Source organism: Elaeis guineensis, chromosome 14, assembly GCF_000442705.2.
Source record: "Elaeis guineensis isolate ETL-2024a chromosome 14, EG11, whole genome shotgun sequence".
Classification (NCBI taxonomy): domain Eukaryota; kingdom Viridiplantae; phylum Streptophyta; class Magnoliopsida; order Arecales; family Arecaceae; genus Elaeis; species Elaeis guineensis.
In genome coordinates, this window is record NC_026006.2 from 65741122 (window position 1) to 65758568 (window position 17447).

General features: G+C 36.1%; 1 protein-coding gene across 1 annotated transcript; it reads right to left on the reverse strand.

Moving 5' to 3' along the window:
• Nucleotides 1-4864: 4864 nt before the first annotated feature.
• LOC105034165 (L-ascorbate peroxidase, cytosolic) lies at nt 4865-9499 on the reverse strand. The gene is made up of 9 exons (XM_010909213.3): nt 9297-9499; nt 9012-9186; nt 8847-8912; nt 6565-6613; nt 5894-5976; nt 5705-5784; nt 5389-5491; nt 5249-5307; nt 4865-5110 (listed from the first exon to the last, which is right to left on the reverse strand). Exons 1-9 carry the CDS (start codon nt 9413-9415, stop codon nt 5095-5097), a joined length of 750 nt encoding a protein of 249 aa, XP_010907515.1. The 5' UTR covers nt 9416-9499; the 3' UTR covers nt 4865-5094.
• Nucleotides 9500-17447: the final 7948 nt, after the last annotated feature.

Below are 17447 nucleotides of genomic sequence, written 5' to 3' on the forward strand. Positions count from 1 at the left end.
CGAAAAAGAGAAGGACGAGTCTCGATCGATATTAACCAATACAACAAAGCAAAACTAATTATTAGCCAGATCGAATTTGGTGCCAGCTGAGTGGGACAGAGACCATAGTAGTCCAGAAGATTCTGGACGAACTCCAGAATCAAAAACTGAAGACCTGCTTGGAGGTCTTCAACATAAAAAGCAATCTGGCCCGAAAGAGGAGAGTTCATCCGACCATCAGCACCAAGCGCAAAGAGTTGATACTACTCTAAAATACAATATTATTCTCAAAGCCGCTCAACATTCGGTTCAGAAAGTGAAGAAGCTTCCACTTTCGAATCCGATAGGGAGTCGTCGGTCGGATTCTTTGATCGATTATCTCGAGAAGAAGAGGCCCTAGCCATTGGAGGAGAAAATTGAAGAGAATCAAGAAGAAGATGGACCCAAGAAAGGACAAAAAGACTTAACCTGAAAATCAAAAAAGAAGATGAAGAAAGGATTGGAGTCTGCTGGCATTGGGGCAACTTTCCGACAAAGTTTTTGCAGCAGAAGACAAAATGCAAAGTAAAAGTTTGGCCGAAAGCGATCTTATATATATAGGATCCCTCAACAGTCAGGATAGAAGCGATCAAATCAGAGTCTCATCAGATGATGACATGTGACAATATCTGGACCGACCATTGATCGGATGGTTCGACGCATTTACTCCTGATCATGCCACCTCACTGTCATCCACATGAACAGCTTCGATCCAATGACATTCAGACACGTGGCCAAAATCTACTAGTCAGGAGCATATTGTCCGACATCGAATTATCTTTCTGAAATGACGTCCAATACAGACGTCTGATACTGAATTGTCCTATCGACATAACAGCCTAATGATGATTTTACGATCATCGAAACGATAAAACAGTCGAAGAACTCTCGTACTCAAAGGTGACTAGCAGCCAAGTCAGGGCTCGAGGTGATATATGACAACTCCCTTCGTCTAATGTGACAAGTCACGTGATGAAATACACATCGAGCCATCTTGAACTTGAGAGTGAGGGGCAACTATTGAGGCAAATCAACCGACCCCGACTCTGACTCTACATCGATCGAATGAACATATTATGCCGACTCACAATCGGCTGATCGACCAACAGTCGGTTACTGTCGACTAACGATAGATGATTTAATCAACCTCTGATCGAAGACCATCAGCATATCAGAGTTGCCGATAGATGCTCGTTCGGATCTACAAGACTATCGATAACCAACGTATGATCGGCATATCTTCTCAACACACCTTATCCATTGTGAACAGTTATCAACTATGTGTCACGATAATTAATGAGAATAAATGATCCACTAACTTCATAATTATGGCCCGATAATTTAGCACCATAAAAAATGGGACCACATGCTCGACGGTTACATCAGAATTATCTATAAAATGGGGGTAAGTGAGCAGTACTGGTAAGGACAATTTCTTAACTGAGACTCTGCCATACTAAATCTTTGATTAGCTGTTCACCAACTTCTCTCTGACTTAAGCATCGGAGGGTCTCCGTCGGACACAACTCTGATCTGTGAGGACTTGATTTTGCAGATGCTCTTCACCGACGACAGGCGAAAGAGAATTGGCCGCAATAGAAATGATCAAATCATATTAGGGGAGATAAATCAAATCGCAATGATTTGAAATCGAAATAGAAATGATCAAATCTTTTGAAGTATTTGGTTCGTGATCGAAATCAAAATTAAAATAAAAATTTGAATGCATAGATGATAGTAGTGATCAAGAGCATATTTGGTTGGAAAAAATTAGACCTAGAATGAGAATCGAAATGGGTAACTCACATTCTAACCATTTAGTTGGGGAGAGTCCCATTCCGATTCCAGAGTGGAGAATGATCCAATCTCTCTCCAATCTAATTCGGACTCTTTCTGTTGGATTGAGATCTCATTCCGATGGATTGAGATTAAAAAAAATCACAGAGCAGCAGTCAGAGAGATTTAGAAAAATTTCTCATCTACTATGAACCTGCATGATGGAACTGGACTTGAAGAGGCCGGTGTCGTAGGTCATGATGAGATCCGATCAGAAGAGGCCAAAACATTGCTTCGACATCGGCCCGAGCTTGAGATCCTCATCGTAGAGGGCAAAGATATACGTATCCATGGATTTCCCAGCCATCAGCGGCATTCCCTTCATGGATCTCAGGTGGGACACCAGGTTCCCAACGAAGGCCCCCGCGTTCTGCACTGTCGTGCCAACCTCGTCAGAGTCGTCACAGTACGGCCACTCGATCTCGGCTACGACGATCTCCACATCTGGGACCCCAGTCCCTTAAGCATCGACTTCACCACGTCGACCTGAGCATCGAACATGTCGGTGTATGTGATCTTAGATCGAGGGTCGTACCGGTCGGAATTGGGTTGAAATAGGCAAAAAGCTAGGGTTTTCGGGCAGGGATCGTTGCAACAGGCGAAGTAGGGGTAGGGATTGATCATAAAGGGAAATTTGGTCTTGTTGAGGAATTAGAGGATTCCTTTAAGGCCGGAAGTAAGATCGGTGTGGAAGGTACTGGAGGGGGGTGGGTGTGGGTCGGTCGCTGGCAGAGGAAGGTCGGTCGAGGGGTTGGAAGAAGGAAAAGGGAGGGAAGGGAGAAATGAGGAAAAAAATAAAAAAATAAAAAAAAGATAAATAAAAAATTTTAAATTTTAAATTATTATTATTATTTAATTATTTTTAAAAAATTAAAGATATTATTATTATGTTTAATTTTTATTTAATATCAATTTTTAAAATAATTAATTTTTAAAAACTTTAGTTAAGAATAAAAATAAAAATTTTTTAGTCGACTCCGATTGCTATCTTTGTATGAATCAAGCAACAACAATGGAAATCATCCATCCTGATTTCGGACGCGAACCAAATGCTTTGGAGGATCAGGCCATTCCGATTTCGATTCCAATCCATTTTGATTCCCATTCCGATTTCGATTCCAATCGCGAACCAAACATCTCCTAAGTTTTATGTAGATTGAACCATTCTCTTTCCACTCTGAAATTAGAAGTATAATGGAACTCCTCTCAACTAAATTATTGGAATGAAAGTCATCTATTTTTATATCGATTTCAGATCTCCATCGGCTCCGATCAAATACCCTTAGATTGATATGATATTATCAATTTGGATTTAAGGGTTTGCGGACTCTGCTTATATATTAATTTGTGAACACTGTTATATTTCGGCGGTGTTTGAATATAAAAAAATGCTATGGGTCTAATCAGATTTTTAGACCTTTGGCGGAAAAAGAGGAAGAAGGGCAACTAAATAAAGAATTTATTGTTGAGATAATTTATTTTATCTCGGAAATTTAGGTATGAGTCATTACTCCAGTCCTCCGATCTTTTCCAACTCTTTCAAAGATTTCATTGTCACTGTGACTCGAAATAATAAGGTCCCATTGGAAGACCTTATTGGCCAATAAGATGTTCGTATGTTGGAATTGGCCCTAGTTTTGACGGTTGATGTAAACTTGAGCCCGGTCTATAGATGATGGGTCTAATCTATAGTAGAGCTCAAGCAAATCTAAGATTGATCTAGTCTGGCTTCCGTAAAAAATGATTGGATGCTTAAATTTTGCAATTCCCACAACTCCCTTCGCATGTTAAAAGCTTTAAGCAAGAGTCGTCCTCAAAAATTGCCCACTTGCTTATAGTTTTTCTGTAACCAAGCGATTGGACAACTATAGCCAACCCCTCCATCTTGATTGTTACGTTTATTTTGCTCTAAAAAAGTGAAATATCATCTAAATGCATAACGTTCATCATTGTAAACTACTTAAATAATTGAGAATTAGAATCTTGGATATTAAGAAAATAATAACTGTGAAAGATCAATTACTGGATGAGTATGAACCATATCAGAACATGAAAAATGAACCTTCTCGAATACAATGGATGTACCGTTGTCAGCTGGCCTTTAATGTTCTCTGAACGGTTGTCTGAGTTTCAAATTAACGTATATCAGGATGTTGTGTTGAGCTTGTTTGGGTTGAAAGGAAGGGTAGAATATGTATCACGTTACATAGGATTTGGTACTAGCTTGGTGATACCTTAGGAGGTATCATGTGGGTATCTATATGTTGTATCCTTTTTCTGAATGAATGAATCCACATCCTACTGCTACCCAAAAAATAAAAACTAAATCACGCTTCTCCAACAAAATTTTCAAGATGAAACAAGCTCTCATAGATGCTTCGTTGCATATGACCATCAGAGTCAGAGGATACATGCATGAAAAATGGAATGGGTAATATTCCTCGTTGAAATGCTTAATGATCTCTTGGAGGTTTGGTTGTTATTACAAGTCTTCTCTGAGACTTGCAGCCGCACATCCAGTTCAAGCGTTAACAAATATATATAGGGATGGTTGGTTAAACCAAATGCAAGGAACACCAGGAACACAAATGGCACAGATAGTCAGGCTTGAAATTAAGCAATTTAAACAACATTTTCCAGGATGTTTAATGCCACCAATACCAACTGATGCTCTGCTGTCATGCTAACTAGGAAACTATTCAACTGTGAAGCATGTGATTTTCGTAGTCACTTGAGCATGAGCCAGAAAAACTTATCCACACAAAGCAGTGGTACTAGATCCTCTAAGAAATGTATTTGCTCCTGGGGAGGCAGAATAAATTATCTCCAGAGGCATTCCTTCGGGCTTACCAACCATTGATTAGACCAAAGGATCTACAATTCCAGAGAACTAAAATGAAAAAAACTAATGGGATTCTTGCTAGGAAAATGAAATCAGCATATAGATCGTTAATTATGCACCACAAAGACCCATGCGTTAAATAAACATTAATGCAACCAAGACTGGATATCACTAAGACCGATTAATATGCTCTTGGTAATGCATTGTGCTGAAGCCAATATCCCAGCAAAAAGCAGCAAAAAGTTTAATATATCACCAAACACAGACAATAACAAAGATGGACCATGACAACTGAAATCTTATTTTAAACATGATTCTCGCAATAATCTGCTTCTACTTGCAACATAGCACCTCAAACCAAGCACAAAACAACCCGCTACATCCACTGAATCCATCTCTTAAGCCTCAGCAAATCTGGAAAGGGCAACCAAAACAGAGTTAAACAAAAAAATAAAGCTCCTTCCTCCTATATGATTGCCTTTTTGATTTTGTGTGTGTAGTAGGGGTTGCCCCCAAATATGTTAATCGCTTTGGAGATACTACAACACATACCCCAGCTCCGAAAGCTTAAGATGGGCTTCAGCATAGTCAGCAAAGAAAGCATCCTCATCCTGAGAGCATGACAGCCAGGCCAATAATAAAAATTCATAGCCACAGTACGTAGAGAATATGTAAAAGCTAAGAATACATACGGCAGCATATTTTTCTACAAGAGAGCGGAAAACAGGATCAGTTAGAAGGGCCTTGTCAGATGGCAGCTGGAGAAGGCCTTCTTTCTCTCCACTCAGGAGCTCCCTGCGACGCCAAACATACAAGGATCATTCCCTCCATACTGAAGCAAATAGATTGTTAAAATATAGATAAAGAGAATAGAAACATCCTTTTCAGCAATTGAAGGACAAACCACAAAAAAGGTAATTATAAAAGCATTGATTTTTATCAAATGTACTTTCTCATTTTAACAAAATGAAATAAAATTATTTTTTTGGTAAAATGAATTAAAGTTACTTGAAGTATGAGTTGTCAAAAATAAGAGGATTTGAAGTCCAGGCTCCCTCAAAACCAGACCGCTCCTTGTGGCATCTTCCCTAAATATTCCAACAGCAAGTCCACCATAACAATATTGTTTGATAAGAATCAAAAGAAAAAAAAGGCAACAACTGATTTGTTTTGACATAATACAATCAACAAGCTTACCAGTGTGTGACCACCAGACAATGCAACTATATCCTGATCACTCAGACCCATATGACCAAACACATCCCTAAGGTGATCAGAACCTGAAACATACCCCAAAAAAAAAAAAAAAATAATTATGACCCTTTCTGTTGCAACAGCAACAAAAATATAGTTGACATAGGATCAGCAGCAGTCATCTGTAACAAGAATAGCACATGGAACTCCCAAAGGCAGTGATGGCAAAATCTTCTGACAGCTATAACGTGCATCACTCAATAACTTTTCGAAGAAGGTGCAGTTTGAATTCTAGATTTGCTATATCATATGAATATACATGTAGATATAATACAAGTTTATGTATAATAAACAGGCAAATTTTTGAAAATACTAAGACAACCATCTCAAACTCCATCCCCTCTTACACCCTGATATACAGGCTCTACATGAGCGTGTAACAACATGCAGCATGAAGACCTTCCAATGCTAGGATGAGGGATTTAGTTTTGTCCAAACTTGGGTCTGTTCTGCATGCCAATTTTGACATGGTAGGAGTACAAAATGATATGGTAGTTAATCTAAGTGTACAAAATCGGAATTAGAATCAATTGCGAGCTAGAAGTTAAGAAGACACAAATAAACCAATGAATTCTTAAATATTATTTAATACACAATGAAAAAAAAAAACATACCCTTGGTGGCATCAGGCAGGCGGCCTTCCTCAGGTGGTTCAGACTTGTCCTGAAACAAACAGGTGCCAATTATGAATACAACCGACCTACATTCAATAAAATAAGGAAAAACACAGAAACATATACTAACGATCTTAACAAGCCAGGTCATTTGGAAGGCTAGTCTTATTAATTTCTAGGGCTTGGCCCCAGTGATCACGATAACATTATAAGACCTCATGCTACATCAAAGAGTAAATTATTTAAATCTAACACTTTGAAGATGAAATTATTTAAATCTAACTCTTTAAAGGTGACATCTATAATAATTTAACATCAAACTGATAGAGCACCAAAGCCTACCAAGCAGACATGGAGGAGCCCAACTGACAGGACAGTTAAGATTTAATATTTAAATCGATGGAGCCCCTGATTAGTAACTTGGCAACGGTTTGATTGGATATAATCGTTTTTCCTTTTTCTATAAGCCTCGTTCTGTGATTTAAGATGTAATATTTAAACCTTTAAGGTCTATACATTGAGCATACAATCCAAAATTTGTCTTTTGTCCTAAAGTTATAATTTGAGTAGATCATTAGATCATAACAGGCAGCCCAATGCACAATGCACAAGGCTACTGTCATTCTGGGGTGGGTCAGACACACAACCCTAGCCTCATATGCAAAGAGGCTGTTTCTGTCTTTCAAAGACCCCAAGTTACAATGGAGCTACCATACCATTGACCAAAGGTTCACCCTCATACCATTAGACTATAATGCAAGGGGGGAAAAAAGGCCAATGGTCCTTCCCTCCTGAAATTGTAAGTTAAGAATGGCATTCTATAATGAATAGCGAATTGCTCTGCTATGTAGCAATAACCTATGTGCAAGCCCAAAACTGCAGATTGCAAAAGTTAGGAATCAGACATATTAAATATATTTTCAACTTAAAACTATTATGACTTGCAAAAATATCAAATTGGTACTAAATTTTCAAAATATAATTATACACATAGTATGTAGGTAAGTAAGCAAATTTATCAAAAGAACTCTCTTTTCTTGTTTATACCTATAATGCCAACATTTCTACATAGGTTGTGCCATACTGCAAATCCATCTAACCTTTGTTCCACCTATAATGCAAGGGGGGAAAAAAGGCCAATGGTCCTTCCCTCCTAAAATTGTAAGTTAAGAATGGCATTCTATAATGAATAACGAATTGCTCTGCTATGTAGCAATAACCTATGTGCAAGCCCAAAACTGCAGATTGCAAAAGTTAGGAATCAGACATATTAAATATATTTTCAACTTAAAACTATTATGACTTGCAAAAATATCAAATTGTTACTAAATTTTCAAAATATAATTATACACATAGTATGTAGGTAGTAAGCAAATTTATCAAAAGAACTCTCTTTTCTTGTTTATACCTATAATGCCAACATTTCTAGATAGGTTGTTCCATACTGCAAATCCACCTAACCTTTGTTCCACCTATAATGGATCGCTCTGTGTACCAACCTTGCACGATTATGATTGTACTATTTGACATATCAAAAAAATTCAAGAAGATAAATAGAAATTTTAGAAGACCCTACATGTTTATCTGACATTTATTTTCAACAACCCACTAATAAATAATAAATGCAATATATTTGAAATTTACAATGATGAAGGAACTTGCCTCCACTACCCCAAAACAAAAAACTTATTCACAGAATTATCAGCAAAGCTCAAAAATTATTGGCATCATCTATCAGCATCTTATCTTCTTGAACGGCCCACATCTCAGGGCCTCCAGTGGAGTAAGGGGCGTCAGCCAGGGTACCAGTCGTAAGTCGCTATTGTTCAAACATTCAAAAGTAAATAAAATAAATATACAAACATTCACTCGTTCGAACTTTGGAATATTTCTCGTATCACATGTTACTCACTTTTTTTTTATTTTATTCATCAAAAATCTAGAAAAACACAATAATATATTTAATAGTATAATTTTTCGCAAATAAAACCAGTATTTTCTTAAAATTACTTGGCCAAACGTAGATATACTTGGACTATTTTTTCACCAAAAAAAAAAAAATCAGCAGCGGTATCACCTTGCTCTCTTTACCTTCCAATCTTAGTCTTATGTAATCTAAATGGTGCTGCCAAACCAGATCCAACCACATCAAGCACTTATATATATATATACACATATATACATACATACATACATACATACATACATACATACATATATATATATATATATATATATAGAGAGAGAGAGAGAGAGAGAGAGAGAGAGAGAGAGAGGTATACCTCCCTTCCGGGATGGAAGGGGATCTCCGGCCCACCGGTGATCTCAACAGCTACGACCCCAGCAAGCTGCAATATTTTAAGGAAAAAAAAAGCATATAAATCAAAGAAATCGAGAAACAAACAAGGGCACATCATTTTTTTCGAAACAGATCCAAGAAAACGGACCTGGTAGAAGTCGCCGTAGGAGAGGATGGGGAACTGCTCCTTGATCGGATCCAGTAGCCTGACGGCGATATCCAGACCGTTATTTGCTCCGTGAGCCAGCTCCGTCGGGAACTTCATCGTCCCAAATGGCCCCCCGGTCTTCGTCTTAACGTCGTAAGTCCCCGCCGAGTGCCATCTATTTTTTTAATAAAAAAAACAACCACTTCTTAATTCATCATTCCATGAAAAAATACAAAGAAACACGGGAAAAAAAAAAAAGGAGCGATGGAGATCGATCGATCATACGCGATGCGAAGCATCAAGGGGGCGCAGTTCTTCTCGGCGATGAAGCCACGGAACTTCTTCTTGCACTTATCGACGGCCTTCTGGTACTCCTCGCTCACTTTCGGGTAGGACTTCCCCATCGCGTCGCCGGACGTCTTGAATCGCCGCGCGTTGCACGAAAAGAGAATGGAGAGGGCGGCTCGCTGTCGCTTATGAACGGGTAGGACCCGTTATATACGCGTCCTTCCTCCGAGCGAACATTCTAGTAGGCCGTTTCTCACCGTCCGATAGAGCAGAACGGGCGGCTGTTATTTCTTTTGCGCATCGACGGCTGGGATCTGAGATCTGATGCTAGATGTGTGGTTCGCATACGGGGTTAGGTGGGTCACATTTAAGTGGAATGTAACAAATGCTGCGTTAAATGATATAATTGCCCTTCTCGGATAAGAGGCACGGCGAGATTGTACGTATAAGCCTCGGGACGGCAAAAAAATAAAAAATAAAAATAAAAAAAGAAGGCGGCCGGCCGGAGCCGCTTGAAGGGACGGTAGTGTAAGCGGTTCGACGAAGGATGATTCCGTCGTACAAAATGGGAAGAAATGCGAATCGCTGCATGACACGTAGAAGGAGATCGGTGTTGGGTTGTTGACTCGGTTCCGGATATTTCTTCCGCCACGTTGGTGGTGTCAGAAACGAGCGTTTTCGGGAATTTATTTATTTATTTACGTTGGTGCTGGCCTCGTGCCGTGCACGTTCATTGAATCGACCGTGGGTCCTGCGTTGTGGTGGGCTCCATGCAGGAGCTGTTGTGGCGAATGGCACCCCTCCATTTCGGTATTCCAAGACGAGTATATATATATAATATATATATATAATATATATGAAAATAATTTATTTTGGACTTTAACCAAGCCCTTAAGTCTGTCGCCGAATGAAACGAATATGCGCATAATTTTTATTTAGCAGAGACGTGTGTTAATTGATAGTTGATGCACGTATATTGATTATGGATACGTGCAAATATAAGTTAATATGCATGCAAATGTGTTCTTACAATAATCATACAAGCTAGTGCATAATGCTTTCAAAGGCTATGTTTAATTGTGAGTTAAAAAAGGGGTAAATGAAAGAAATTTTTTTTACTCAATCTATTCATTTTGACTTGATAAAAATTATAAAAAATGGTTTTTTTTCAAAAATAAGTAAGTGGAGATACTTTTTCCACTTGACTTTGAGTAAATTGCTCTATACGTTGCCAAAAAAGAATTAATTACTCCATCAAACTTAGTGAAGGAATTATTTCAAAGTGAAGAGGAATAACAGTAACCTAAACTATTTTCTATAGATTAATTTATTTCACAATAAAGTACAGTTATATATTTTAAAAAGATCATTTTTTAAAAAATAAATAAATATATTTATTTTTTTAGATGAAAAAGGAGTAATTTTTTATGAGGTGGTTAACGTCACACATCTCAGATAGATTTTAGAGTTGGACTTCGAAAAATCCATTCGCATATGCGAATGGGATCTTTCACCATCAGATCGTCCGTGAATTCTACCAAGACCTAAATGTCAGGGACGATCTGATGGTAGATGCAAATGTAAGGGTTGTGTGAATGTGCTCTCCGTAGACAAATCCTAAATTTTAAGAAGGGGCATTTGGATAAGCCGTCCAATTAGCTTCTCTTCTTGATTTCAAATATCAAATCTTGGTGAGATGAGCGTAAGTCTTTGAGAGTCAATCTTTGTATATTTTGATGGCTTGCTTCCTTAAAGTGGTGGACCTTTTTGACGTTAGGGCTGATTAGATTCCCTTACCTTCCCTTCTTTTGTCCCTCTTGATTTTCCTTCTCTTCCTTATTCTTTTTCCTTTTGGCCTCTTCTTTTGTCATTATTTCATCTCTAATCAAATGTGTGATGCCCCCTCCCACTATTTTATTAACAAAATATTCCAATCTTGGTTTAGGTGCCATACTTTAGACTATGAGTCCACATTTTAAAGAGAGGTGCAAATGGATCGAGTTGGACCAAATCATAAGTGACCCTAATCCAATCTATTTTTTTTATCGAATTTTAATATTATACTCAAACCCAATCTAATTGAAGATTGAGTTGGGTCAGGTTGAATCTACAACCAAAATTTTTAACTTAATGGGTCATTCAAATTGAGTTGGGTCCATATATAACCTGATCTTAATTTATAAATTTAGATTTAAATTGGGTTTGAGTTAAATATAGTTAACTATATTTTAATTACCACATAGCAAATTATTATAGATAATAAAAAATAGATAATAAAAAATATTACTTTCGAAATAAATTAAGATACGAAAATAATTTAAACCCATCCTTATGTTTAAAATATTGTTCATATAAAAATTAAAATTAGAGACTCAAATGGATTCAATTCCAAATGATATACTGGGTTGGAGTTGGGTTATAGAGTAGAAAATCTTAAATTGACTTAGAAATTAGATAAATCGAGTCAAGTCAAAATTTAGTAAATTTAGATCTGATCTAAAAAATAGAACAGATTTAATTTTAGAATCCAACCCGACATTATGAATCTTTTAAAATAATCGGATTGGGTCGGGCTATGTTTCAACCCGACCCACTCGCAGCTTTAATTCTAAACCACTATATCACATGCAAAAACTATTGTTAGTTGCCACATAATCGTATGACAGACACACAAGGAATATAGGGCATTACTTTGGGAGTCTTAAATCCTGGGCTTTTGTGTGGTTATTTGCATGTAAGCAAGGAACCCACAGCCAGGCGAAAACAAACAGGGTCATAGTCAAATTTAAGATAGGGAGGCCATGCATCGGTCATGATCATGGTCTTTTTTAACTTTTTATTTTTTTCCTTCTATTTATATGAAAATCTGGTAGTCTAGTCAGAAATAATGTTATCTTTTCTTGGTGAAAATATAGTCTTAAATATATGATTTTGCAAATATATGTAAGCACTCGATAGATACCTATAAAGTATCTTAGATGGGTGAAGACAGAGCAAGCGATGGTTTGGGAGGATGAATGTTGCTTCCGGTTGAGCAATTTTATTTTGTATGGATATTAAGAAATTTTATGATACTTTTCATTGATTACACAAATCAAGTTGTTTCCGTCAATATATCTGAGCATCCAATGATGATATACACAGAAATTTTGATCATTAGAGTTGAAGATGACATTTCTTAGCTTCTTATGTCGCATTTTCTTACATGATAGACATTACTTCCAGCTACATTACAAAGGCTATCTTGTGCGGGTTCTCATAACTCATACCATACTTTACAACAATGATACAATTCAAGATATTTTTATCAGCAATACCAAGACTCAACCGAACATAGCACCATGAAAAAAGAGTACGTATAATACCAAACTCTTTGCATCAAGCCATGCAAGGTGGCATATATAATGCCATTCGTATGACTTTGCCTTGGCATTCTTGCTCACCTCTAAATCTAATCGAGGGCACCTACTTGATTAAAAACCTGTCCTTATATCTCTACATTATCATACAGTGGGGTATGTTTATCAAGTAAGCCTAGCTCCATAACAATCAGTGATGGCCAGAGACTGAAAGATCAGGCCACACCCATGCACCCCTTCAGGGTTGAATTGTTAACGGGTCAAAAAGCCCACCCCAACTTAGCGCCCAACCTTTTGGGCAGGCTCAGGCCTGAGATATAGGCCCATTAGACCAGGCTGAACCTGAAAACGAACCCGTTTGGTAAATAGACTGAGGAGAAATTCTTTGTGCACCGCATGCGGTGTAGAAAATCCATCGTGAAGTGCATCTCCTTGTCCGATTGATATATTTAATTATTATTTTTCAATACATATTTAATACCTACAAGTCAATTTTTTCATTTAAAAATTTTGTATGATGAAAATACCCCTATTTTTTGAAAAAAATTATGACATACTATGGCGTATTATAGTACATGATGTCGTAATATGGTTCAGAATATTATAATATAAAAAGAATATTTTTGTCCAATTACTTTTCAATATGCATTTAATGCCTGTACATCGATTTTTTTTATTTAAAAATTTTGAATGACAAAAATATCTCTATTCTTTGAAAAAAAATTATAACATTTGTGTATATTATGACATCTTTCGTTACATTATGACATCCTGTGGACAAAAATTATGATTTTCTGAATGCAGGATGTATAATATGAACATAGAATGTCATTATTTTATCAAAGAACAGGATTATTTTCATATACAAAATTTTTAAATAAAAAATTGTGCATTGGAAACGGTGACTACATGGATCAATCAGATAAGACGGTATGTTCCAGTCGAATTTTCTACACCACCATGGTGCACAAAGAATTTGCTATAGACTGAGCCCTGGCTTGGTGTTCAAAGCTCGGCCCAGCCCAATATTTTTTTTTATTTATATTATTTGTTTATGTTTGATATGTTTATACATTTAATCGGTAATTATTATTGATATGTAAACATAATGGTACGATAGACATGCTGTAGGCTGTTGATAATATTTAATTATTCAAATTACTATATTTCAAAATATTTTCGATCATTCTCCAGGATTTTTAGTATTTTTTGTGGGAATACAGTAAAAACGGGTCTTGAAGCAGGAGGCCGGCCCGAAGTCCAACTAAAAGCGGGCTTTAGTCTAGAAGGTACACCTGAAGGCCATGCCAAGTTGGGTCCGGGCCCAAGAAAATTTGAACATGGCCTCAACTTGGCTCGGCCTAGCGCATGAACAGGTCAACTTTAGGGTAGGAGTCATATCTTTTGTGCGAAAGAAAGATCCACCCTTGTTTACATGAATTCACCATCAGAGCCATTGTATTATTGATGCCAATCCCATCAAACTAAATAATAGCCTGCCTAACGTCATCCATACGTTCAGAGAACACATGCGGCTAGTAATTTCATTCGACAAAATATAATTCTCTCTTTTGACTTGATCAAAGTATTGTCCCATGCACACAAAATTCTGCCGATGATGCTACTAGCAAACTCACGTGGTCTCTGGACTGGCACGTTGTAGGTGCTTTGACCTTTCTTTTAGTAGCACTTGTCTCTGCGTTTTGGTTTTCTTTGAATTGTATCCATTGGGAAGCTGAAAATTTCCTGAGAAAGCCCGGCCGGGCTACGATGTGTTTCACAGACTGCGACATCCACGTGGTGCCTTGGCTTCTTCTTTATCTCTTTCAAATATCATACCAGAATTCTTCCATTAAGCCTCTTCAACTTGCTGAATGGTGGACCCTGGAAAAAGCTTTGATGATGTTATCTCCACGTATCCCTTCTCGAATTTTCAAGAATCGTGCTCGTTGCTCTCAGAGTCAAGGAAAAAAGAATAAAAAGGCCCCGTATTGTTGCTTTCAAAGCGTGGTGTCTATCTCATAATCTAATTAAAGAATTTTAAGATCAATCATTTTTTTCGCGCAAAAGAGACAATCCGAATCCATATGGTTATAGCATATGGTTATAACATATCTGTATATTTTCTCTCCTGCTATGATAATTTTTTGAGCCATCATGCTTTGAGGAGGCTTGTAAAGATAGGAGCATTATATGCTTTTTTACATTATAAACTGCTAACGAATAATATGTCAATAGTTAAAAGAAAATTTAGATCACTGCTTTTGTGGAAGGTGACTTGACAAAATCCATGGATTGAAAGTTGAAACTTCTCGCAGCTCCCTTCCTTCGGTGTCAATCTTTTCTTGCTTTTTCCAGAACATGTGCCTTCACTCTGTGGAAGACTATTCATTCATTTGGATCCCCGCATGCTGCCCCACTTGGCAGATCCTTCCCCCTAAACAAAACAATTTTTTAATCGTATGATGATGGAGCTCTGTGGGTTTTCTTATCCATATAGAAGACAAGTGGGAAGAGTTGAGAAAAGTGTCCCACGTGGAGAAGAAATTATTGCGTGCACCAGGTGCATGTGAACCAGGCCGAATCTGAGAGCATGTGCGCGGTGGAAAGCGCGCAATCGGGAATCGGTGACATACAAAGGGTAGCGTGGCGTGTTATCCACCGTGGGATTTGTGCGGTCCAATTGCACCTGGTCTATCCAATACGGGGGCTGCATGGAGGATTAGGTTGGGGTTAAAAAATATTCCCATGCTGATAGGAATGATTGGAGAGTCATAATCTGTGAGCTGTCAGGCTGGGCCTACACACCTTCAATATTGTGACGTGACATAAAAAATTGTGACTTTTGGACAATAAAATAAAACGTTCTGGCTCTCCATCTCAGGTAAGGTTAGTATTTTATTTGGCAATAAAGTGTTATTCTTTATTTGGCAAGATTAGAATATACAAAGCAGGCAGTTCTGCGCTGGAAAACATGTGCCCTAAAGGGTTATAGAGAAATTCTTTGTGCACCGCCTGCAGTGCAGGAAATCTGGAGTACACTGTTTTATTTTATTAAATTATATATTTATTATTTTTTAATATATATTTAAAATATATTTAATATTTATATTTTTTATTTAAAATTTTAAATAATTAAAATATTTTTAAATTTTAATAAAATTATAATATTTAAGATAAAAATTATAATATTATGGATCAAAATTATGACATTCTGTAATGTCAGAATTTTGTTTTAGATGTCATAATTTTATGAAAATAAAGAGATATTTTTGTTCAATAATTTTTTTTTTGAAATTTTGAATGATAAAAATGCTCCTCTATTTTGATAAAATTATAACATCCAAGAGAAAAATTATGACATTCTGGATCAAAAGTATGATATCCTATCATAAGAGGTCATAATTTTGATCCACAATGTCATAATTTTTATTTTATCAAAATAGAGGAATATTTTGTCATTCAAAATTTAAATTGAAAAATAAAATTATAGATATTAAATACGTATTAAAAAATGATGTCTAATAGGATGAAGCGGTGCACTCCATGCTAGATATTTTATACCACGGGCGATGCGCAAAGAATTTTTCTAAGATTATATGATCAAGTGACTCCTTATCATGGCATTATCTAAGCTTTACATGAGTTAAATGAACAAGGTTGACATCCAAGTGCCCACAACAAGATCCAATCGAGTCGGGCTGAGACTTGAACTCAATTTGATTCAAAATTTTTGGATTTGAAACTAAACTGGATATTAACTGAATTTTAACATCTAAACTCTAGCTCTACTGAATTTTAACATCCAAAAACTAATAATATTTAAAATCAATTTAACCTGACTTGATTCAAATTTCATATTTAAAATTAAATTTGAGTCTTATATATTTTATTTTAAATATATAATTAAATATTATATTTTAGATATTAAATTATAATACATTATAAATATAATATAATATTATTAGAAAAATAATATATGGTTGTGATTTTTGGATAAGAAAATAAAATTTCTAGTTCTCCATTTCAGACCAAGTTAGCAGTTTATGGGTAATATCAAAGTATTGTATTCTTTACGCATAATAATGTATCATTAGGGAGGGTTAGAATATACATGGCACGTAGCCCTGTGTGCTAGGCAAAATTCTTTATATATCATGAGTGGTGTAAAAAATCTAACGTGGAGTGCATCATCTTGTTCGATTGGTTCACGTAATTATTATTTTTCAATACGTATTTAATAATTATAAATCAATTTTTTTATTTCAAAATTTTATATGATGAAAATATCTTTATTCTTTGAAAAAATTATGGTATTCTATGTTCATATTATTACATCTTGCATCCATAATATGCACAGCATGTCATAATTTTTTCTAAAGAATAAGAATATTTTTATCATTTAAAATTTTTAAATGAAAAAAACTGACTTGCAGATATTAAATGCGTATTTGAAAGTGGTTGAACTAAAATACGCCTCTTATGTTATGATATCTTAAACCATATTATGATATTCTGGACTATATTACATCACAGGATGTCTTAATTTTTTTTAAAAATAAAGATATTTTTATTATATAAAATTTTTAAATAAAAAAATCATCTATAGATATTAAATATATATTAAAAAATAATAATTATATAAATTAATCAAATAAGTTGATGTACTATCAAATTTTTTACGCCACCCATGGCATAAAAGTTTTCATTTTCGAAAACAGGATGCTCTGAAGGTAAAGTAATAAAATTATTCCTTACTCATCATGGCATTATCTAAGCTTTGCGTTGG

Excerpts from the sequence above, each read along its gene's own strand:
- LOC105034165 (XM_010909213.3), bottom strand. The coding sequence starts at position 9,415 with ATGGGGAAGTCCTACCCGAAAGTGAGCGAGGAGTACCAGAAGGCCGTC. Across the intron at positions 9,187-9,296 it reads CCCTTGATGCTTCGCATCGC|ATGGCACTCGGCGGGGACTT; the intron begins GTATGATCGATC and ends TTAAAAAAATAG. Across the intron at positions 5,785-5,893 it reads TGTCTGGTGGTCACACACTG|GGAAGATGCCACAAGGAGCG; the intron begins GTAAGCTTGTTG and ends TGGAATATTTAG.